Raw genomic sequence first — 24,412 nt, forward strand, 5'->3', positions numbered from 1 at the left:
ATAACAGTGGCTGTTTACTGACAGGCCCTTAAGAAGCTGCCCCTTAGAAACTTTATTAACATCATAAGTGAACGTCAAGGAACATATTAAAATAATAAAAAACATCCATGTCATGACCCCTTTAAAGATTGTCAATCTAGTTTCATTAAAAAAGATTCACTAAAAAATACTAAAATATTCTAAAAATGGAAATGCACTTGAGTATGTCACTGTGAGTCCTCGCAGTGTGTTTATCTTTTCTCAGCTGCTGCTCTCTAGAGATGTGTTTCCCCTTTTACATACTGACAGTGTGTTAAGTCAGCATCACTACTGTGTAAGCAGAGTATACAAGGACTTTTAGAGAGCATTAGTCACTCTTTCTCCCTCCATCTTTCTATTTCTATCACTCTGTCTGTGGCTGTGATAATCAACTACATGCGAATAGTTTGGGGTCAGTAAGATTTTTTTTTAAAGAAATTAATACTTTTTTCAGCAACGATGCATTAAATTGATCAAAAGTGACAGTAAAGACCTGTATAATGTTACAAAAGACTGCATAGGTAAAGAGTGAAGCATCTTTTTAATGATAAAGTAGTTTGTTCACTTACTCTCAGAATTCGATTTAACATTCTTTGTTTTACAATCTTTGGAGTCTATAATGCATGAAGCACCCTTGTCAGGGTGGTAAAGCCAATGAATCATCGACAAACAATCAGCATCATCCCAACTGCATTAGAAGAATGAAATGGCATGAGAGTTGCATGATGGGTAACGAGTGCCCAACACACCTCCGGAAGTTTCTTTGAGGGAACATGATTTTGCTGGATCTTCTCTTCTCTCTTCTTCTCTTACACTAATTTGAACTCTTTTACTCTCTGCTTTCCTGATTCATTTGGACAAAAAAGCTAAAGTTCTGGAGGGATGTAAGTCTGGGCACTTTTGCTGTGAAATTTGTTGTGAATTAGATCTACTGTAACTTTTATGTCTTTTGCTTTCTTCCGTTTGAAGTGTTTATGATTTTGATATGCATATTAACTTTTATTAAACATTTAATAATCCTACTATAAAGCTTTATGTAAATTATAGCTATGATCTGTCATGCCAGCAAGAACTTTCATTACAGTTTGTGCTGCATGCTGCATGCTCTTTGGTTGTTTGTCTCTCTGGGTTTTGTTACATTGATAAACTAAAGCTGGGCACATTTATATTTTTAGATATTTTCTTGCGGAATCAGTTTCTGCAAAGGTGGTGCATCTGTGCTGGTTTGTGCCAAGGTGTGTGTGTGTGTGTGTGAAATAGAAATGCACGTCTTCACGCTGGTTTCTGTGCTTCAGTGCCTCAGCCTCCCACAATAACTCATCAGTCCCCCAAGGATTACATCATCGACCCTCGGGAGAACATCATTATCCACTGCGAAGCAAAAGGAAAGCCTCATCCCAGGTGGGTGTCACTTTGAATCACCATGGTTACCACTACTGCAGATTCCACTGCTGTGGACGGATGCTTGGTGCTTAACACCTACCAAACTCTTCTTCAGACATTATGCAGGTCTTTAAATGGTGGCTATTGTGTCATCAGTTAGTTATTTGTTATTTTATTTATTTCAAGGAGGTATTAGGCTGAAAGTCCAAGCTGCTCTTTTCCATACAACAAAAGTGTGTGGCAAATTACACTGCCAAACACCTTAAAGGGGACCTATTATGCCCCTTTCTGTCTCTGGTGTCTCTAGAATGTGTCTGTGAAGTTTCAGCTCAAAATACCCCACAGATCATTTATTAAAGGTGCCGTAGAATGAAAAATTGAATTTACCTTGGCATAGTTGAATAACAAGAGTTCAGTACATGGAAATGACATACAATGAGTCTCAAACACCATTGTTTCCTCCTTCTTATGTAAATTTGATTTGTTTAAAAGACCTCTGAAGAACAGGTGAATCTCAACATAACACCGACTGTTACGTAACAGTTGGGATCATTAATATGTACGCCCCCAATATTTGCATATGCCAGCCCATGTTCAAGGCATTAGACAAGGGCAGGACGTCTGGATCTGTGCACAGCCGAATCATCAGACTAGGTATAAGCAAGCAAGGACAATAGCGAAAAATGGCAGATGGAGCAATAATAACTGACATGATGTAAAGATCTATTTTGAGGGTTAGATTAGCTATGTGAACTTTGTTTATGCTGTTTAAGGCAGTCGCGAGCTCGGGGGCGGTGAGCACGAGAATTTAAAGGGGCTGCAGCCTGAATCGGCGCATATTTAATGATGCCCCAAAATAAGCAGTTCAAAAAATTTATAAAAAAAATCTATGGGGTATTTTGACCTGAAACTTCACAGACACATTCAGGGGACACCTTAGACTTATATTACATCTTTACAGCTTTAACAGCTCACGCTTTGGTTGCTCAACAACAACAAAGTTGTCACGCAGCCAAAATGACGATTGTCAGCCTTACATTGTTCAAACCGGAGTTGGACACTGATGGAGAGACTCAGGAAGAAGTTACAACTTTTAGAATGCAACTGGACATTTCTGAATGATTAGTTTATAAATTTATGTACTTACTGTGGAGTTGATCTTGAATCTTTTGTGCAAACCCAGTGTTAAATTGACCTTCGTTTGTGAAGCAGTCCAGCGTAAATTGATAGTATGGTAACAACACTATACTACAACAACTCTTCCTCTACTCTAAAGCAGCCCAACATGGTCTTGCCCCCTTTGTTGTGTGTTCCCGTGGGTAGGGTTTATGTCAATTTTGAAGTTTGTGATGTCACCAACCCGGGAGGAAGCTCATTGTAGTCCCTATCAGGACTGCATTCAGCCCCGACAAAACATTGCAAAACGTTTTTTAAACGGAAACAGTGATGTGTTGAACACCCTGTTCTGATGACGCAAGAGTTGATGAAGTCTGTATAAATACGTGTTTAATACTGCAAAATGCACTCGATGTTACAGTCACTGCCCTTGCTGTCCAGAATAAAAGAGAACATCCCAATCGAGTGAAGGGATTTGTGGAAACTTCTAATTACTGTGATCCAACATTTGCCTCGCATTTCAGGATGAAAAGACAAACATTTCAGGTGAAGGATAATCCACTTCTTACCTCCGAGACTGTCAAACTCACCAAACAAGAGAAAACGTATCTCAAACCCGTTGCACACCGTTTCCATGAAACATGTTGATCAACCCGGAAAACGTAGCAAAACGTTGTGCACCGATTTGAGCTTGAACGTGCCCCAGCTGTTGGTTTGTAAAAGAAATGATCTCCCTTTCCATTGAACTTTGAGCATCGTAACTTTGCAGATGTTGTTTATGCTCAAACAGCAATATTACTAAAGTTTAAAAAGTGAAATCATAATCAAGGACCCATTTAAAGTACACAAAAACATCATTAAATTATCTTTAAGTGACTTGTGTGCTATAATGCCACATAAGTCATACAATAGCTTTATGAAATATAACTTACTTGCAATTATCAGTGAATAACAGCTTAAATTTTGGACTCATACAAAGCTGTCATATGACTTTAGAGAATTTGAAATATTGCACAAAAGTCAAACAGACCACTTTTATGATGCTTTATTTATCCTTTTTCCTGGAGCTTGACAGTGTAAATTACAATCCAGTTTTTTGTATGGAAAAGGGCAGCTTGGACATTCTGTTAAATATCTCCTTTCATGTTTCACGTAAAATAATAATAATAATAATAATAAAGATCTGAATGATGTGTGAGGGTGGACAAATTTTAAAATAGTTTTCATTTTTTTGAACTGTTCCTTTATGCAAACAACTTGATTGACAAGTAAGGAACGATTAATGTTGTTATAAATAAAAATATTGATTGTAACATCACTGTGTGAATGTTATCATAATGGATTTTCTGTTTTCACTCTAGCTTTTCATGGACACGTAACGGCACTCATTTTGATGTGGAAAAGGATTCGAAAGTTATTATGAAGCCCAATTCAGGCACTCTGGTCATTGACATCAGCGGAGAGAAGGCAGAGGCGTACGAGGGCGTGTATCAGTGCATTGCCCGCAATGAGCATGGCTCTGCCTTGTCCAGTAACATCGTCATTCGTCAGTCAAGTAAGACAGACCCAACTAAACAGAGAAAATTGCCACAGGAATGCTTTTTTAATATTTCTCCAGTTGCCTCCTGTCAGTTTTTTTTATTGAGGGTCCATTGCTGTTTCACAGGGTCCCCCTTGTGGTCAAAAGAGAAAAATGAACCAATCACGGTGCAGAGGGGAATGTCTCTAGTACTGCAGTGCAGACCCCCGGCTGGCCTGCCTCCTCCAATCATCTTCTGGATGGATAACAGTAAGAAAATATCACATATTCACATACTTTTATGACAATAGCACATCTTGCACAACCAAGTGTAAGCAGCCACTGAAATGTCATTTGGTTATGTTTTCATATACTTTACATACATGGCAACCCAAGTATGTAAATTCGCTGCTCTGTTTTTGGAGGTTTAGCTCATTGTTATTTCATGGTCCTTCTTTTATTGGCAAATGGTATTCACAATGACCTTATACTGTATGCTTCCATCTGCTCTCATACTACTTGATAAGGGTGGCAAAAGGCCAAAAATCAAATACAAACAACATTTGACTACTCCATTTTGTCAGATTTCCAGAGACTTCCTCAAAACAGTCGTGTGTCCCAGGCTTTAAACGGAGACCTGTATTTCTCCAATGTGCTCATGGAAGACAACAGAAGCGACTACATCTGCTATGCCCGCTTCCCACACACTCAGACTATCCAACAGAAACAGCCAATCACTGTCAACGTGCTGGACAGTAAGTGTTTTTAGTCACCAGTTTCTGTTCCAAACAAGCATTTGTGTAAATCAGGTTTTGTAATAGAAGCAACTCTGCCTTTTTATGTCGAGTTAGGTTAGCACAATATATACAGAATTACATTTTACATTGATTTTTTATATACATTTGATTCATTTGTCAAATTATTCACACACACACACACACAAAAAAGATACATATATATATATATATGATTCAAGAAAAAACCTGAAGTGAAGATAATTCCTTGATAAGACATTAACATATTATGGCAGACAATAGTCAAGTGAAAATTGAATTTCTCTGTGGTAGAAAAATTCTTAATTTCTGAGTTCACATATATGTAAACAATTTTATATATTTACAGTTTTAATTTATTTTTTTAATGTATTTTTTTTAAATGATCTGTACACCATTTGTAAAAAATAATTGTACCAAATGAACACATTAAATTGACAGCACTAGTGAGCATTAAAGGGACAGTGTTGCATTGTCCCTTTTATGTTTAAATAAAAAAAGAGACCTGTAAATGTAAAAAGCACTGCATGCTCATTATTCTCTGTTGTATTCCAGTCGAAGCTATGAATGACACTGTGTTGGCAGCTTTTTTGAATGGCTCAGATTTTTGGGGTGGTGAGTGCTAGCAGAACTTCTCCAAGTGAACCCAGCCTTCATCCCTCCCATAACTTGTGTTTCTGCCTAACCAGGAATAGCTCATTTCCACTTATAACCATAAATATAACCCACTTCTGTAGAATCCCAACCCTGACCTCAAACAACTTCATCTTTATGAAGGTCTCACACCTTGCCGCATTTGGCATTAATATTCATTTCATTGCATCTTTTTTTTTTTAAATGAAAACTGACAAAAGGACTGAAGCCAACACTACAGGAGTTGACTATCATGGGAATGATTTGAAACAATACATTTTGCATTGTTTATGGCAACAGACATTTCCAAGATTACTGTGTATGAATGGTAATCAGTCCTTTTTCTTTGTTTTTAATTGTCTAATTAACATTTAGGCTACACTATCTTCTACTGGTCTTTTGTTTACTAAACTTTCCCCTTTCTTTGTTTCAAACTAAAGAAATGTATTAGTTTTGCATTTTACATTCTATACAACACTATATAAGGTACTGTAAGATATCTCATGAAAACATTGTTCATTTCTATTATATTTTTCATTTGGATCCTTCCATTCTCTTTTAAAGGCCATGACCATCCAAAAGAAGAAATGGAAGGATTAAATTCTTGTCATTCAATATGAGGTTCACTTGATCAAAGATAGCAGGGCGATTAAGTCAGAGAACTTTTCTTAAGTATATTTTCAAACTTCATTTTAAGCGTCAAATTTTATCAGCAATATGCTATTAGTTTACCTCTAGTTTTATCTGCCTTGTTCATGTGTGGTTTTACATACCAAAATAGAGTCTTTTCCCCCTCACATAAGTCCTGGGTAATAACTGGCTGGTTGCAAAACTTGTCTTTCTGATTGTGACCAATCCCTGTTCTAGACAGTCCATCTGGGGAGAGAGCGCCCACTTTCATGCACCCAACAGGAACGCACAGTACCACCATGGTCCTGAAAGGAGACACGCTGGAGCTGGAATGCATCGCCGATGGCCTGTAAGTAGCAGGAAGTGGATAAATGGGTCTATCTTGAGTCTTAAGAGAGTAGCTAATGTTTTGCTTCCATGTCCATTTGTTCTTCTGATCGAGGTCAGATTGTATCAAAGCTTTTGCATAAATGTGACTAACAGTTCAAAACTTTTTTGTGTGTGTTTTCCAGTCCAACGCCAGATATTTCCTGGACTAAGGTGGTCGGGGAGCTGCCAAGTGGCCGTTTCTCATTTCACAATTTCCAGAAAACTCTGAAGATAACAGAGGTGACAGAAGAGGATGGGGGAGATTATCGCTGTTTAGCCAAGAATCGGCTGGGGAACAACCATCACACCATCACTGTAGCGGTCAGAGGTCTGTTGCAGGATGTCTTTTCATCTGTCACATCTTAAAAATCCTGTTTAGTCACATCATTCAGTGACCCCGGGACACCATCCTGAACCATTCATGGACTTGAGCTGATTTGAAAGACCCTTTGTGTTTCTTGTTGTTCAGAAAATAGCCCCTGGTTTGCCAAATATCCTAAAATATTTGTTTTGATATATGATGGAATAATTCTAATCTGTGGAACAGGAAAATAACATTCTAAATTCAAATTTTCACATTTTACTCAAACTCAAATTTTAAATTTCAAATTTTGTCAATTTGATTTTGAACTTTCTCCATCTCCACAGCGGCTCCTTTTTGGATCAGTGCCCCTCAGAACCTCATCCTGGCCCCGAAAGAAACCGGAATGCTCACCTGCCGGGTGGGTGGCAACCCTACGCCCAAAGTCACATGGTCTGTCAACGGAATTCCCATTGAAAGTATGTCACCCACTCACATAAGCTTTTGTAAAAAAAAAAAAATAATAATAATGTAGCTTTTCCAGTATCTAGCTACTATTTTCAACACGTAACAAATTTTATATTTATAATGTAGGAAGTTCTGATTTATTGTAGTTTATTGTAGTTTGTTCGTACAGTACATGTAAATGAACTGATTCAATAAAATGATTCACTGAACCGGGTTTCTTTTTGTAGCATAATATTTTGTTAAATGCTGCTGTGCTTTCCACCACTATCGTTTACATACGTTTTTAATTTCTTTTTTAAATTTGTATTATATTATATGTTAAAGTTTGATGCTTTTGCGCTAATTCATTCTATTGTTTTTGTGCCAATGGAAAATATTGCTCTGATTTAAATTATGAATTATATAATCTAATACATAGAAAAAAGGTATTACTCCTTTCAGATGTAGTTCACCACATTTTGTTAATAGCTTTTAGCATAGCTTTTTCAAAAATAATGGCTTGATTATAAATTATTATGTGATTTCGTCATAGACTCACATAAGGACCCCAGTCGGAAAATCGAAGATGGCGTCATCATCCTCAGTGATGTTCAGACAGGCTCAAGTGCTGTTTACCAGTGCAACGCCTCCAATGAGTACGGTTACCTGCTGGCCAATGCCTTTGTCAGTGTCCTGGGTTAGTAATATGTATTTCTATTCTATTCTATTCTATTCTATTCTATTCTATTCTATTCTATTCTATTCTATTCTATATTTTTCAACTGTTCTGTAAATATATTATATTATGTTTTAGCCGAACCTCCAAGGGTGCTGACTCCTCCAAATCATGTGTACTCAGTCATCACTAACCGTAGGGCTCTATTAGACTGTGCTTCATTTGGCTCGCCCCTCCCAAAGATCACATGGTAATTTTTTTTTTTTGGTTCTTTGATGTAGCATTAATTTTCATTCTTTTAAAGCTCGTCTCTAATGTCCAGAAAAGTGTTTATTGTGGGTTAATGCTGCATGCTGATTATGTGTCTCTGATCTGCAGGTTTAAAGACAGTCAGAGCATACTGGATGGCGACTCGTACATCATTCATAAAAACGGTACCTTAGAGATCAGTGTGGCTCAGTCACTAAACAGTGGCAAATACACCTGCATGGCCTCAAACAATCTTGGAAACAAAGAGAATCACGTTTACCTGGAAGTGAAAGGTGAGTGAAAGCTAAATTGAATTTGTCCAGCTTGAATCAGTGTATTTGTAATATGTTGAATGAATGAAGGAATAAAGGAAGTAGTAAGATGGGAAATGTTGGGGAAAAGAGGAAGATTTGTTTCATTTTCTCTCTTTCCACAGAGCCTACACGGATCCTCACACAGCCTGGGTATAATGTGGTCCACAGAAACAGCATGGCTGTGTTTGAGTGTAAGGTCAAACACGACCCCACTCTCTTCCCCTCTATGATATGGCTCAAAGACAACGGAGAGCTTCCTGATGATCCTCGGTATGAGTGCTGCATTTGTTGTTCAAATATAAGCACCATCTAAAGCAGGGGTCAGCACCATAGGCGCTGCACATGATAAGAGCAAGGGAGATTTATGTTTTATATTTTAAGTAGTTTTTTTTTTTTTGCCACTTAAATTTCTATAGAATTGACAGTTTACACTCACTTTATTTGGTACACCTTGCTAGTACCAGGTTGGACCAGCTTTTTCCTTTAGATTTTGGTCCATATTGACATGGATCGCATCACACAGTTGCTGCGGATTTGTCGCCTGCACATCCATGATACGAAACTCCCATTCCACCACATCCCAAAGTGCTTTATTGGATTGAAATCTGTTGACTGTGGAGGCCATTTAAATGTAGTGAACTCATTGTCATGTTCAAGAAACCAGTTTGAAATGATTTGAGCTTTGTGACATGGCACGTTATCCTGCTAGAAGTAGCCATCAGAAGATGGGAACGCTGTGGTCATAAAGAGATGGACATGGTCAGCAACAATACCCAGGTAGGGGGTGGCATTTAAACAATGCTCAATTGGTACTAAGTGGCTCAAAATGTGCCAAGAAAATGTCCCTCACACCATTACACCACAACCAGCAGCCTGAACTGTTGATACAAGGCAGGATGGATCCATGCTTTCATGTTGTTAACGCCAAATTCTGACCCTGCCATCTGAATGTCGCAGCAGAATTTGAGACTGATTAGACCAGGCAACATTTTTGGTGAGCCTGTGCGAATTGTAGACTCAGTTTCTGCTTCAAGGTTCGATGTGTTGTGCTCTCAGAGATGCTCTTCTGCATACCTCTGTTGTAAGGAGTGTTTTTTTTTTTTTTTTTTTATAATTTAAAACATATTATTATATATGCATTTGAGCCTTACTAAAACAATCCTAGACTGTTATTATTTTTATATTACCTTTCATAAAATATACAAAAATTAAAACACATTTAGATTCTGAATTGCTTTCATGCTAAAATGGTATTTCATGTCAAAAAAAAGTTTGAGAAAAGTGAAAACATTAAATGTTCTGAAAGGTGTGTTTAAATGCTTTGAAAGTGGCCTGTAGCTGCTAGTTTGTGACTAACAGGTGTATATGTGTGTAGATTTGAGTTGGGCCCTGATAGTCTGACTATACGTGACGTGACAGAGGATGATGAGGGCACATACACCTGCATCAGAAACACCACCCTGGACCACGATTCAGCCAGCGCCACCCTCAGAGTTGTCGGTACGCTCAGTTTATACATCTCTCTCAAAAACTGCAAAATATACAATATGACTTCCTAGACAGGGCTTCATTTTGTTAATACAGATTATATGGGTGCTGTTGAAGAGTTGAAATTGTACTTTTTGTATAATTAACTTTTGACTTCCTCAAACCTGCTTTCCTTGTCAGAGGCCACACCAACACCACCTATAGTACTGGGTAAAGCTCACTTCTTTCAGTTCCCAAACAGGTCCCAAACCCATTTGACACATTTGTATTTTTTTGTTTGTTTGTTTGTTTGTTTGTTTGTTTGTTTGTCCCTCTTCACCTTCCTAATATGTGCTTATGAATGTGTTTTGTGGATTTTGCCCATTAATAAACTGTTAAAGGCAATTATGGTTTTTAGTTTAATCTTGTTTACAAATGAGGCAGCTCACTAAACTTAAAATAAAGGCCTGCATGGTTTCAGCTTTACCAACATACTTTCGTGGCAATTCGTGATTATTTTACATTTTCACGAATTAGTGGTGAATTTGTATAAATTCGTACAAACTAATGTCCCACAGAGGGTTTGGTTTAGGGATGAACCTTCATGCTTAGATTTTTTTTTCTAAAAATAGTACATTTCATATGACTCAAATATTACAAATTCATACGAATTCGCCAAAATGTATAATAGTTTTGTGTTCTCATGAGATCAGGTTGGCTTTACCTTTTTAAACTTTTTAAAATTACGCCTTTAACAGAATGTGAGATTTCAGACTGTGGCATTTTTTAAGTTGGTGGTCTTTTTTTTTTTTTTTTGGCTTGTGTTGCATGTTGTCTGGTGCGCTTAAGCTGGATCGAGTTTTGTGTCTCATAATATCTGGTTTAACAGAGAAACCGGACCCGCCCACAGACCTGGAGCTGACAGACCAGCGAGAGCGCAGTGTTCGGCTTACATGGACCCCTGGCGATGAAAACAATAGCCCTATTAATTGTGAGTTAAAAATGATCTTTGTTTGATGCCTTGTGTCAAATCCGCATATTAGAACAACAGCTTCTGATCCATTTGTCCCTGGTTACCTTAGTGTTCCTGATCCAATATGAAGATTCACTCCACGAGCCTGGAGTATGGCACAATATGACCAGCGTCTCAGGAACCAGCACCACATCCCAACTGGATCTTTCCCCGTATGTGTATTACTCCTTCAGGGTTCTGGCACTTAATGACGTGGGTCCCAGTGAACCCAGTGCGCCATCCAGACAGTACCGAACCAACCCTGCACGTGAGTGACCCTAGCAAGAAAGTAGAATGCTTTAAAATCTTCCTTATATTTTTTAATGGCTCAAAGTCTACGATTATGATTCTCACAGAGCCTGACATGAATCCATCAGACGTTGAAGTCATTGGAACGTCACCTGACAGTATGACAATAACTTGGAGGGTAAAACTCTTTTGATTTGATTCAATACAGTATCTACTCATTTATTTATTTGAATGTAGTTCATAGTTTTATAATGGCTCCTAAAAGTATTTGTATAGAATTAAAAATGTAGTTGAATAGATGATATAATTTCAAAGCAAATAGACAGACAGTAAAACTGGTTTTCTTTTTAATGTCTGGTGAGCAGGAGCTGACTGGGCTGGAAGCGAACGGTCCAGGCCTACAATACAAGGTTAGCTGGAGAATGAAAGATGCGGACCGCTGGACGTCACTCACTCTGGCCAATGTCTCCCAATACATGGTGACAGGAACACCCACTTTTGAACTCTATGAAGTCACCGTGCAGGCGGTCAATGACTATGGACCTGGCCCCAGACCAGAGGTGGTGCTGGGATATTCAGGAGAGGACTGTGAGTGAGCTGCAGAAAGTACTCAAATTTATTTCTATTCATATTATTTTAATAATGTATTATTTTGTATAACATACATATTTCTAATTATAAAATGTAAATATTATATTATATTATATTATATTATATTATATTATATTTTTATCCAAGTTGGTGGAGTCCAGGGAAATATTGATTTCATTAAATATAAACATGTAATATTATTTTAATATATATAAATGTGTATGTGTGTGTGTGTTTGTTAGTTTATATAGCTTATTATATTTATATTAAAATATGTTATTTTATATAATATATTGTTTTATATATTATATTATATTATATTATATTATATTATATTATATTATATTATATTATATTATTTTTTATATTATATTACATTACATTACATTACATTTTTATCCAAGTTGGTGGACAGGGAAATATTGATTTAATTAAATATAAACATGTTTATGTTTATATAGCTTATTATATTTATATTAAAATATGTTATTTTATATAATATATTGTGTTATATAAATATTATATTATATTATATTATATTATAGTACATTACATTAGATTTTTTTATATTATATTATATTACATTACATTCGATTTTCTTATATTATATTATATTACATTACATTACATTACATTACATTACATTACATTACATTACATTTTTATCCAAGTTGGTGGAGTCCAGGGAAATATTGATTTCATTAAATATAAAAATGTAATATTATTTTAATATATATAAATGTGTATGTGTGTGTGTGTGTTAGTTTATATAGCTTATTATATTTATATTAAAATATATATTGTGTTATATATTATATTATATTATATTATATTATATTATATTATATTATATATTTATTATATTATATTATATTATATTATATTATATTATATTATATTATATTATATTATATTATATTATATTATATTATATTATATTATATTATATTATATTATATTATTAAAGAGTTTACTCACTAAGAGTTTACTTCCAAGAGTGGACAGAGTCTGGAAAATGTTAAGAAACTGAAAAGAAAAAAATCCATTCCAAATGTTAATAATAATTTTAAAAAATCAGTCAATATTTTTGTGTATGTGTTTGTCATCTCAGTACCAACTGTGGCCCCAGAGAACATAAAAGTTTCAATTCAGAACGGGACAGTTGCTGAAGTTCGCTGGGAAGCTGTTCCTCTTTCAACAGTCCAGGGTCGACTGAAGGGTTATAAGGTACTTGCTGAACACTGAAAATACATTTACGTCAAATATCCAATACCCGTTACGGTCATCTACCTAAATATGTTGCAAACAGTCTCTAAGGTGTCTTACATTTTGTAGGTGAGTTACTGGAAGATGAGAAGCTTACATAAGCAAGACTCTGAGCCAGAGAAGCCACAGGTGCTCATCTTCAGTGGGAACGAGACAGAGGTTCGTCTGCCCGGCCTTCATCCCTACAGCCAGTACGCCCTCAACATTAGAGCATTCAATGGGAAAGGAGACGGACCCACCAGCTCAGATCGGCAATTTGAAACACCAGAGGGAGGTACAGTAGTGTGTACTTTATGTACTCATTTACTATATGTACTCATTTGTCAAAGTGTGGAATATTATTGTATTAGTTTAAATTATATAAATATTTTTTTGTTTTTTTTTAGTTCCCGGGCCTCCTACACATTTAAAAGTCCGAAATCTGAACCTGGACTCACTGATTTTGGAGTGGGCACCACCTCTGGAAGATAATGGCCACTTGACAGGATACTTGCTCAAATACCAGTCTTGTAGGTCTAAATTACAGCATGTTGAATGGGAATCTGTTGCTGATTTAGGAAAAGATACAGATTCCTTATACTTTTCACCCTTCTGTTTTTGTTGTAGTTAATACAACCGATGAACTTGGGCCAATCAAAGAGGTGACTCTACCTGCAAACGAGACCAGCATCACTCTGGATAACCTCAAGTACAGCACGCGCTACAAATTCTATCTGAATGCCATGACTGTCAAGGGCTCTGGCCCCGCCGTCACAGAAGAGGCCGTCACAATCATGGATGAAGGTGAGGACTAGCTTTGTTGACTGATTTTACATTATAATATTTTCAGGATTTGATGCAAGGGTCCAGATCTCATTGGTGGCTATGCATTAATTGCAAGCAGAATAAAACTTATACAAAAGTTTGTGTTTCAACTGAGGAATCCTATTCTCAGTTTCCTGAATATGATTGATCTTGTTGCCATTCAATGTTACATGACTATACTGTTATACATTCAGTGCTACATACATATATTTGTTCTTTTCTTCTTCTTTTTTTTTTTACATTTGGTTTATTCTCTCTGTGAAACTAAAAGACGCTTTAGATCTTCTAAATGGACACTATGTGTTATGGTGGTCTGGCCTGTTGAGTTCCATGATTAAAACTCCTTTGTTTTTGTGTTTGTTTTAATTGAATTCAAATGGACCTTCCAACAGCATCATATTTCATGATTTACCCTTTTGGAAACATTCTATTTTTAAATGATTGGTCGTCAGGTGGCCACTACTTACATCCACTCTACCTTTGTCTTCTTTTGTCTCTGTCTCTCTCTTTTCTCTGAAGCGTTAATTCGGCATCCCGCAGTAGAGGCGGGTAAAGGTAACACCAGTATCAGGCTGATGAGAATGCATGCTGGTCGAGCATCAGCTATGAGACTAGAAAGCCACTTTAGCGCTGAACGGAGATAGATACATATGCATGAACTTTCTCAGGCCAAAAAGCTTTACACCTGACCCGGCCTGCTCCATATGTCATGGAGAATCATGTTACCAAGAAATGCAAATTCCATCCCACTGCTTTCATTAGGGTTTAGCTAGAACATCTGTTGTTTAAAGGAATAGTTCACCTTAATAATAAATGCTGTAGCTTTAATACCTGAACGCCTGTATTATACGCCAGTATGGTCACTATTTTTAAGACTTTCAAAGCCATATGATACATTTGTGTATAGATCAGACCAAATTGAAATGATTCACTCCAGTTAACTGTTGTGACTCAATCAATCACCGACTTCAAATCAAGAACCGGATCAGTGAATGAATCATTCTTCTGAGTCAATTCCTTTCAATGATGATGTTCACAAATTGGACTAAATGATTCGTTCGTGAATTGAAATGATTCATAAATTGAACTGAATCATCTCATCGACTCAATCGCAGAGTTAACAACTCGTTGTAAGGAAGGATTATCAGTGAGTACTGACTTAAATTTTGGTCCATTCGTCACAGCAAAGCTACAGTATTGTGTCACTTCAGAAGGCTTTTGTACACAAGTCATATGGTCTACTTTTATTGTTCTTGGAAGGTTAACAACTGTGGTTATTGTGAGAAAAGACCTGTGATCATTTTCATAATATAAAATCATTTTATGGTGAGTAAAAATGCCAGAAGTTTCATTTTGGGGTGAACTATCCCTTTAACTAGTGTAGACAAGGACTTTAGATGTTTTTTTCTGTATAGAGTGATGTTCGAACGTATGATGAGACAAACCCAAATCTCACTGCCTTGATCCCAGGGTCCTCTTTGAAGCACACAGTAACTAGCTTTCATTGCACCAGTAAACTGCACGTTCCTGCATGCTGTTAACTCTGATCTGCATTTCTCTCTTTCGCTGCCTTGTTTTCTCTCTCTCTAATGTTTTGTGTTTCATGTTGTGTGTTTCACTATTCTCTGTATTCTTCCAGGCTCAGCCCCCCCTTCACCACCACCAACCCCCCCTGTCACTCAATCTTTGCAGCCCCCGTTTCACAAGGGTACAAACACTCCTGTCCCGTCACCCTTTCTCTTGTTCCTTGATTGTTATGCTTGTGTGATACTGTGTTGAACAGGAAAATGTAGACACTACTGTTTAATACCTCACAAGGTGTCGCATTCAGTTTTACTCATGGTCTATGATAAAAAAAAGTGAGTGATGACAATTATCCCTTTAACTAGTGTAGATTCAAAAGTTTGGGGTCTGTACCTTTTTCTAAGGACATATTATATTAATCAAAAGTGACATGTTTTAAAACATTAAAATAGAAAATTTATTTTAAAGGTGCCCTAGATGTAATATAAGTCTAAGGTGTCACCTGAATGTGTTTGTGAAGTTTCAGCTCAAAATAGATTTTTTTTAATTAATTTTTTTAACTGCCTGTTTTGGGGCATCATTAAATATGCGCCGATTCAGGCTGCGGCCCCTTTAAATCCTTACGCTCCCTGCCCCCCGAGCTCTCGACCATAATACAGTGCATTTACAAAGTTCACACAGCTAATATAACCCTCAAATGGATCTTTTCAAGATGTTCGTCATGCATACTGCATGTATGCTTCAGATCATGTGAGTATAGTATTTATTTGGATGTTTACATTTGATTCTGAATGAGTTTGATAGTATGCTCCGTGGCTAAAGCTAACATTACACACTGTTTGAGAGATTTATAAAGAATGAAGTTGTGTTTGTGCATTATACAGACTGCAAGTGTTTAAAAATGAAAATAGCGACGGCTCTCTTGTAACTTTAACCACATTTAACAGTACATTAGCAACATGCTAACGAAACATTTAGAAAGACAATTCACAAATATCACTAAAAATATCATGTAATCATGGATAATGTCAGTTATTATTGCTCCATCTGCCATTTTTCGCTATTGTTCTTGCTTGCTTACCTAGTCTGATGATTCAACTGTGCACAGATCCAGACGTTAATACTGCCTGCCCTTGTGTAATGCCTTGAACATGGGCTGGCATATGCAAATATTGGGGGCGTACATATTAATGATCCCGACTGTTGCGTAACAGTCGGTGTTATGTTGAGATTCGCCTGTTTTCTGGAGGTCTTTTAAACAAATGAGATTTACATAAGAAGGATTAAGCAATGGAGTTTAAAACTCAATGTATGTCTTTTCCATGTACTAAACTCTTGTTATTCATCTATGCCAAGGTAAATTCAATTTTTGATTCTAGGGCACCTTTAATAATATTTCACAACATTCTGTATTTTTGATCAAATAAATGCATGCTTGGTGAGCATAACTTCTTGGTGACTTTTTTCAAAAATTAAATAAACAATCTAACCGACCCCAAACTTTTGAACGGTGGTGCGAGTAATTAAAAACATATGTATCTCTAGTGGCCCCAAAAAGACACTTATAATGTGAATTTCATTGTACTAGATATCAAATATCAAAACTAGTGGTGTATAAGTAAATAATGCTAGAGATTTTATCAGAACTACCTTCTGTATTAAGTCCAGATACTTTTTTTGGGGCTGCAAGACATTCAAATATACAGGATTTTTGTGGCAACTTCTTCGTAATCTCTAAATTCTTACATCGTTTCTACTTTTCCTTGTTTGATCAGCACCACCTGCTGGTCGGATGTTTGGGAGTGTGAACTCCTCGGTGGAGGAGGACCATGCTGTGATAAGCTGGGAATACTCTTGGCCGGATAGGAATGTTTATGTGGAATATGTTGTTGATAACAGTAAGACTTTCCTCCTTAAAATTTCACTACTGCAGTGCATTTCTATATGAAATAGCCTTAGTAAAATGAAATAAATCATAGTTCGAAGTTCATAGATCGTTATTTTCTGGAATTTATTGTCTAATATCAGTAAAAAATATTGTTTTGATACAATTTTGAGTAATTAAAAGTCTATTATGCTTTAAAACAATATAAATACATATAACTAAATCAATTAAAAACATATTTTTTTTTCTTGCTAATAATTACAAGTGACTTAGGGGATGGTTCACCCAAAAATTCTGTAATCATTTATTCAGCCTCAAGTTGTTCTAAACCTGTATAAATTTCTTTCTTCTGCTGAACACAAAAGAAGATATTTTAAAGAATGTCAGAAACCAGATAGTTGATGGGCCCCATTGACTTCCATAGTATTTTTTTTTTCCATACTATGTATTCTATGCATACTATCTTTACTATTGTCCATCAACTGTTTGGTTTCAGACATTCTTCAAAATATCTTCTTTATTCAAAATATCTTCAGCAGCACTCTAAAAAAATGCTGGGTTGTTTCAACCCAATTTTGGGTCAAATATGGACAAACCCAACTGTTGGGTTAAATCTATTTTTTTTAACCCAACAGTTGGGTTTGTCCATATTTGACCCAAAATTGGGTTGAAACAACCCAGCATTTTTTAGAGTGCGAAGAAATAAATTCATACAGGTTTGAAACAACTTGAGGGTGAGTAAATGATGACAGATTTTTCATTTTTGGGTGAACTATCCCTTTAAAGAGCAAATTATATTGTAACATTGAATTCATTAAATTTTAAACATTTAAACTTTTTTTTTTACATTTTTGCTTGGTAATTGCCATAATCTCTTCCCTGCCGTCGGTCCTTCTCTCCAGGTAAAGAACCCTGGAAAACAGAGTTTGTAAATGGCACTCGGACATATCAGCTTAGAGGACTAAAGCCTGGGATGTCTTATAGGGTTCGGGTGGTAGCCAAAGACCACTCAGACGCAACGGTCCACAGTACAGAGGAGCTGTTGATTACAGTTCCAGGTGAGGAGAGCATAGAATCCACCTCACCTGTCACTCATCCGTGAAGCCCCGCCCAGTCTCAGTTCCAGACATCAGCTGTTGTTTTGGTTTGGAATATAAAGAAATTACGCATGCTTCGAGTCCAGACTGGTTTATGGAAATGGAAATGCATGCCAGAATTGTCCATCTTTTCTTCCTTCCTTCTTTCTTTCTTTCCTGTTTTTTTTTTGACATCCTGCATAGGTCTTCAGAGGATTTTAAACACACTTCCTCAAATCCATGGTGGTCATTTTTTGTTAGCGTCATACCAATGAGACTTCTGATTTTGTTGCCGTGATTTAGATGTTCAACTCATGTTTTATTGTTGATGCCACTATTTTTTGTTGTGTTGCTTTTTGGTGACATTTGCATGATAAATTAACCTTTCAAATAAAAGAAAAGTGAGAATTTGTTCATTTTGTATCTGCTACCTGTCTCTTTTGTTTGTGCATGTGCAGCCATGACCAACAAGCAGGTTGACATTGCCACGCAGGGCTGGTTTATCGGGCTGATGTGTGCCATTGCTTTACTGATCCTGGTGCTCCTCATTGTTTGCTTCATAAAGAGGAACAAAGGAGGCAAATATCCAGGTAAGTGAATTTAAAAATTGATCTGAGATGTTAGAAACAGGTATTTAAGCACATCAATGTAGTGCAAATGCTGAATCTAAAACAGTGCAACAGATTTTCTGAGGCCACTTTCAAAAATATGCAACATAAAATAAAAACAAATTTAAGATTCTATGGCTTTGACCATGTGAACTACAAAAATCTTGTTGATTTTTCCAATCACATAGTAAAAGAAAAAGAAGATGCTCATCAAGACCCAGAGATCCAGCCCATGAAAGAGGATGATGGGACATTTGGGGAGTACAGGTGAGGAGAACTACATGAAGGACTTAATCTACAATTATTTATACCACTACAGACAAAATCAATTGTGATTTTGTTGTGGTTTCACAACTCATTGAAAGCAAACTTACTTCTCTTGCTCAGGGATTCAGACCGTAATTTTTTCATTCCTCTGAGATGAATGTAAACATCTGTGGCCCCTCCACAAACAGCTTGAGGAAAGCAGGAGCAAACCTTTTTATACGTTATTATAATCATTAACCAAGTGTACTATATGACTGTATACAATTATTTTAAACATTTTTTTATTTAAATTCTTCATTTTTTTACTTTTTAATTAATTTAACACATTTTAAATGTGTCAAATCAATTGCTTTCCTGATTTACGTTAATGCTGGATTTATTGCTGTGATTATGTTTTGTGTCATCATTAATATTTATTGTCATGGATGATATTTATTATTATTTTTAATTTATTCTTTTGTATTTGTGTGAATTTCTAGTAATATGTCTGGTCATGTTGTCATTATTATTGCTGCTGCAATGCAGTAGATATGATTGAAAACTGACTGATGAATTGGTATAGTAGTTACTTCAGGACAAATTATTTGAGAAAATATTTTTTATAATTATTATAAATATTATTTATTAAATGTTAATTAATACATATTAATTAAATAATTATATTACATAATTAAACATACAATGGACCCTTAAATATTTAAATCATTAAAATTCAATTTCATCTTCTGAATGTGCCAAATCAGAATTGCAATTGAAGCCATGGCTGATGTTTGTTTTGTCATGTATTAACATTCCATGTCCTGTTCATAAAGTCCATCATTTGTTGTGTATAATGTCACTGCATACGTTTGTCTTTATTGTAAAGTGATAACCTCATTGGCAAACTTGTCAGTCTGTCTCATTTGTTCCTCCTATGTGTTTTGATTTTGGGGGGAGTTCAGGTCTTTAGAAAGGTAAGAGGGGCTTTGTAAATCTTGCATGCATATATTCCCCCATTATTCATATCCTAGTTATAGTAGATCATTAAACAAATAGCTGTAAATCTCATGGACGAGACAAATCTAACCTTTACTTTTGTTAAATCTGAGTAAAAAAAAAAAAAACTTCATAGTTGTATTTTTTTTTTTAAATTGCTTATTGTGATTTTACTTCATTTAAATTATTATTTTACTGCATTTGTTTAGAAATCCTCAATGGCCATTTTATGTTTGTTTTTTTGTTTTTTTCATTTTGATAGAAGTGTTTTATGCATTATGATGAATGTGCCCTAATTTACCCTTCGAAATGCACGTTACGACCAGTTATTACCATCTACTACCTCCCGGATATAGGAGAGACGCATTTAAGGACTGTCGTGAAAATACCTGCACTAAACAGCATGTTGGAAATGGACAATCTCCAATATCTAGTTTTAAAATGTGCTGTTGTAATATCCTCCCCTCCCCCTTGTCTCTGCTCTTTACATCAGTGACACGGAGGATCACAAGCCCCTGAAGGGCAGCCGGACCCCATCCAATGGCACGGTCAAGAAGGACGACAGTGACGACAGCCTGGTAGATTACGGCGAGGGAGGAGACGGCCAGTTCAATGAGGACGGTTCGTTCATCGGCCAGTACAGTGGGAAGAAGGAAAAAGACACGGCGGAGGGCAACGAAAGTTCGGAGGCTCCTTCCCCAGTCAACGCCATGAACTCCTTTGTGTAACTGCCTGTATATGCCTCGTGACCTTTGACCCATCCAACGCCCCTCCTCCTCGTCACACCATCATACGGAGAACATTCTCTGTTGCACTGTGACCCCGACATCACACAACAAAAGAAATAAAACAAATGCCCCCTAATGTAAGACGGTGAGAAATTATGCAAAATGCGAGCAGAGGGCCAGTCCTAGCTTCACCGTGATTGGTCAGAGCAAACATCACAGGACATTACAAGACGTAATAAGTGTATTATCTTATGGTATACATACATATATATTAATATATGTGTATAGGAATATATAAATTGACATATATAAGAAAATATTTTATTAACATGGCCCTATTTACTGTCAGATGGCATTATATCACACCATCTCGTACCCTGGACACGCATGGAATCAGTTATTGACATCATGCCTTCTGCGAATTAGCGTTAAGGTGTGGTCACATTTACTGTCGTTCACCGAATTTTCACAGGCGAAATCCAGTCATTTCAATAGAAATTCATTGAGAATTTTGCGTAAGGGTGAAAGATATCCCCACACATATTGACAATATTCAATGGACCTTTTTACATGTGAAATTTCGCTAATGTGACCGCACCTTTAACCAGCTTTGTGGAGACAGTGAACCTCGTCTAACTGTATGATACTCACTTTTGCTTCACAGCTGATGCCTGTTACGTTCTGTCGTCAGTGTTAAAATCGGTATTATGCACATTTCAGGCACCAATGTCTTTGTGGGCATTGTTGTGAAGTATGTAATACGTGTAAAAGCTGTTCTTAGGCGTCTTTTTGGCAGACAGTTTTGAATATACAAAAAATCACAGAATTTAAAAACTGGTTATCAGGGATGAGGTAGCATGTTTTTGACACACAAGCACTCTTTTCAGACACGCAGATGTGGTTTTGTCCTTTTTCAGTTCTTTTGTGGTTCTTTTTGCATCCTATATTTGTTTTATTTATTTACGACGAACATCTTTCAGTGTTTTATCCCTGCAGAAAAGTCAGTGACCGACTTCATCCAGGACTGTTTTTGTGAAGGAATGCCCCCCAGTCAGCCATGTAGCCACCCTTAGCCCCGCGTTGGGCGCCAAAATTCACGCCACCCCTGGTGTGGTTTTACAGTATGGGATGCAACGAAGGCCCCTCAGCACGGTTCCTTAGTGCCTTGGTAGAAAACATTATTCTATAATCATAAAAGATTCCCTTCTCATCCCTCTCAGAGTCCTTTTATATCAGCACTGCAAGTGATACTGAAGTCCAGGGCTGACTGAAGACCGCAAGACTTACAAAGAAATGATGTCACCTACTCAGCCGCCACAGAAATCACCTCAAATTGGGGTGAGGGGCATCTCATTCCCCTTGTTGACAGCTAAAAATACTGCCACTTTATTGTAATGAGTGAACTGCTGTTGATTGGTCAGATCTGACACATTGATGGCAACTCATAAAGGCAATGGAAACATCTGACTGTGGTATTTGCAGTAGCCTGTCCTTGGAAAAATCACAACATACGCAACACCAGTAGGCAGAAATATACACATTCTCACATGTAACTGTTTTTTAAATCATGTTATTGCATGTCATGAAGTATTACAAGCTGTCGAGTGTAGTGAAATCAGGGCTTCACTAAACACGGTCGGCAGTGGTGCTGTCGTCAAATATGGCTGGAGTATGTGCGGTTTATGCAGGCATGCATATACATGTGTGCGTTTGGATGTGTGTGCGAGATGGATGTGAATGTGTGTTCGAGTATATGTCTGTCCACTGTATATATGGGGCGAGCCTCTTTTTTTTTGGCAAGGCCCTAGATTTTCATGATTTAGCTTGTCATAACTTGCATCAAGTTTTTTAGTTTGGAATTGTCTGCTTTTTAATGTATAGATATGACATTTGCTTTGTAAATATCCAGCCAAAATGATTTTAGACACATGAAAGGATGCAGGGAAAAGCTGCTGAGATATCCTATCAGATATCCTACCATGCCCTTGAGCATGACGTTAAATCCCAGGATGCTCTAGGGGGACTGTCCCAGCAATTTATGTACTGTAAGTCACTTCGGATGAAGAAACCCACTTGAAAAGTGACGACAACCCCATTTCCTGAACCCAATGAGTCAGAAAAACAGGGATCAACCGATGAACGAGTATACGTACTGTAAGGTAGCGCTGCAGAAAACCGCACAGTGTTCCACCTGAATTCACACACACGCATCAGCTCTTATTCTTTTAATGGCACTGTTGTTTTCTTTTCTATTTGGCCAGCTAGTTTATGACATTTTTCTGTAGGAAAAGTAAGAGAAGAAATGGACGCATCCCCAAAGAAGGAGGCCGGATTGCACTGCTGTGGGTGCTGAATCTTTTGATGTGTTTATGTCGGAGGGGGCAAAGACGAATGAAACGTAGTGTGTGAAATAATATTCTGGTTAATGTTAAAGCTACATGAAAATAAAGCATGAAAGGCTGTGAAATGGTTTACTCTATAATATAATCGCAAAAAAAATATTTTGTATATAAAAGAATTAAAATAAATGTTGGTTTCCGGATTTCACTACCATCTGTCTGTTTTTGATTGTATTCCTTATACACAATTATTAATCAAAGAACATTTATTTTCTTATATATATATATATATATATATATATATATATATATATATATATATATATATATATATATATATATTTGCTAAAAGTAAAAAAAAATAATACTAAACATTCACATAGCTGTTTTATTGATTTATTAATTATATATTATATTTTGGGAACACTTCACAATGAGGTCTCATTTGTTAACATGAATGTGTTAACTAAAGCGAACTAACAAACTACCTTTGTTACAGTATTTATTAATCTTTATTAATGTTAGTTAATAAGAATACAGTCCATTATGTTAGTTCAGTGCATTAACTAATGTTAACAAATACACCTTTTATTTTGAATAATGTGTTAATAAATGAAATAAACATGAATTAAGATTAATAAATGCTGTAGAATTATTGTTCATTCTTAGTTCATGTTAACTAAAGTAGTTAATGAAACCTTATTTTAAAGTGTTATTTATTATTACTGTTAATAATGTGCATCAAAATGTGGATAATGTATTTTTGTATAAACTAAAAGAAACTACCTCTGGTGATGAGGCAAGTTCACTTCCATGATTGATTGATTGATTGATGATGCCATGTTTCTATAACTTAACAATATAGAATCCCGCAATATATAATTAAGTACATTAGTTTGACCTCTTTGTAATTTCTTCTTGCCTAAAGGACAACTTAAGCAAACAGTAGCTCAATTTACCCCTAAATGTTACAGTACACATTCAGGTTTTATGCACTTTTCCTGCCCTGGAGAGTAAAACAGCACGATTAGATTGCAAAAAAAGCATATATATATATATATATATATATATATATATATATATATATATATATATATATATAAGATATATATATATATATATATATATATATATATATATAAGATATATATATATATATATATATATATATATATATATATATATATATATAT

General features: G+C 36.1%; 1 protein-coding gene across 15 annotated transcripts in view; it reads left to right on the forward strand.

Annotated features, from left to right (window-relative positions):
• nrcama (neuronal cell adhesion molecule a) overlaps nucleotides 1–23,435 on the forward strand; it is a 63,677-nt gene extending 40,242 nt beyond the window's left edge. For 4 of the 15 annotated variants that reach the window (XM_048155168.1, XM_048155167.1, XM_048155170.1 and 1 more), the window contains 30 exons: nucleotides 885–902; nucleotides 1,314–1,419; nucleotides 3,879–4,072; nucleotides 4,184–4,306; nucleotides 4,621–4,791; nucleotides 5,365–5,424; nucleotides 6,310–6,421; nucleotides 6,585–6,769; nucleotides 7,090–7,221; nucleotides 7,743–7,886; nucleotides 8,004–8,115; nucleotides 8,244–8,407; nucleotides 8,551–8,698; nucleotides 9,804–9,928; nucleotides 10,097–10,126; nucleotides 10,785–10,886; nucleotides 10,978–11,175; nucleotides 11,264–11,334; nucleotides 11,522–11,744; nucleotides 12,859–12,974; nucleotides 13,083–13,287; nucleotides 13,400–13,522; nucleotides 13,620–13,796; nucleotides 14,337–14,372; nucleotides 15,457–15,525; nucleotides 17,117–17,239; nucleotides 18,129–18,284; nucleotides 18,761–18,892; nucleotides 19,099–19,177; nucleotides 20,646–23,435. In XM_048155168.1, the coding sequence (XP_048011125.1) occupies nucleotides 885–902; nucleotides 1,314–1,419; nucleotides 3,879–4,072; nucleotides 4,184–4,306; nucleotides 4,621–4,791; nucleotides 5,365–5,424; nucleotides 6,310–6,421; nucleotides 6,585–6,769; nucleotides 7,090–7,221; nucleotides 7,743–7,886; nucleotides 8,004–8,115; nucleotides 8,244–8,407; nucleotides 8,551–8,698; nucleotides 9,804–9,928; nucleotides 10,097–10,126; nucleotides 10,785–10,886; nucleotides 10,978–11,175; nucleotides 11,264–11,334; nucleotides 11,522–11,744; nucleotides 12,859–12,974; nucleotides 13,083–13,287; nucleotides 13,400–13,522; nucleotides 13,620–13,796; nucleotides 14,337–14,372; nucleotides 15,457–15,525; nucleotides 17,117–17,239; nucleotides 18,129–18,284; nucleotides 18,761–18,892; nucleotides 19,099–19,177; nucleotides 20,646–20,880 (3,869 nt within the window). In that variant the 3' untranslated portion in view covers nucleotides 20,881–23,435. The other 11 variants (XM_048155178.1, XM_048155177.1, XM_048155171.1 and 8 more) reach the window with 11 other exon arrangements.
• Nucleotides 23,436–24,412: the final 977 nt, after the last annotated feature.

The sequence above is a fragment of the Megalobrama amblycephala genome, linkage group LG14 (assembly GCF_018812025.1).
Source record: "Megalobrama amblycephala isolate DHTTF-2021 linkage group LG14, ASM1881202v1, whole genome shotgun sequence".
Classification (NCBI taxonomy): domain Eukaryota; kingdom Metazoa; phylum Chordata; class Actinopteri; order Cypriniformes; family Xenocyprididae; genus Megalobrama; species Megalobrama amblycephala.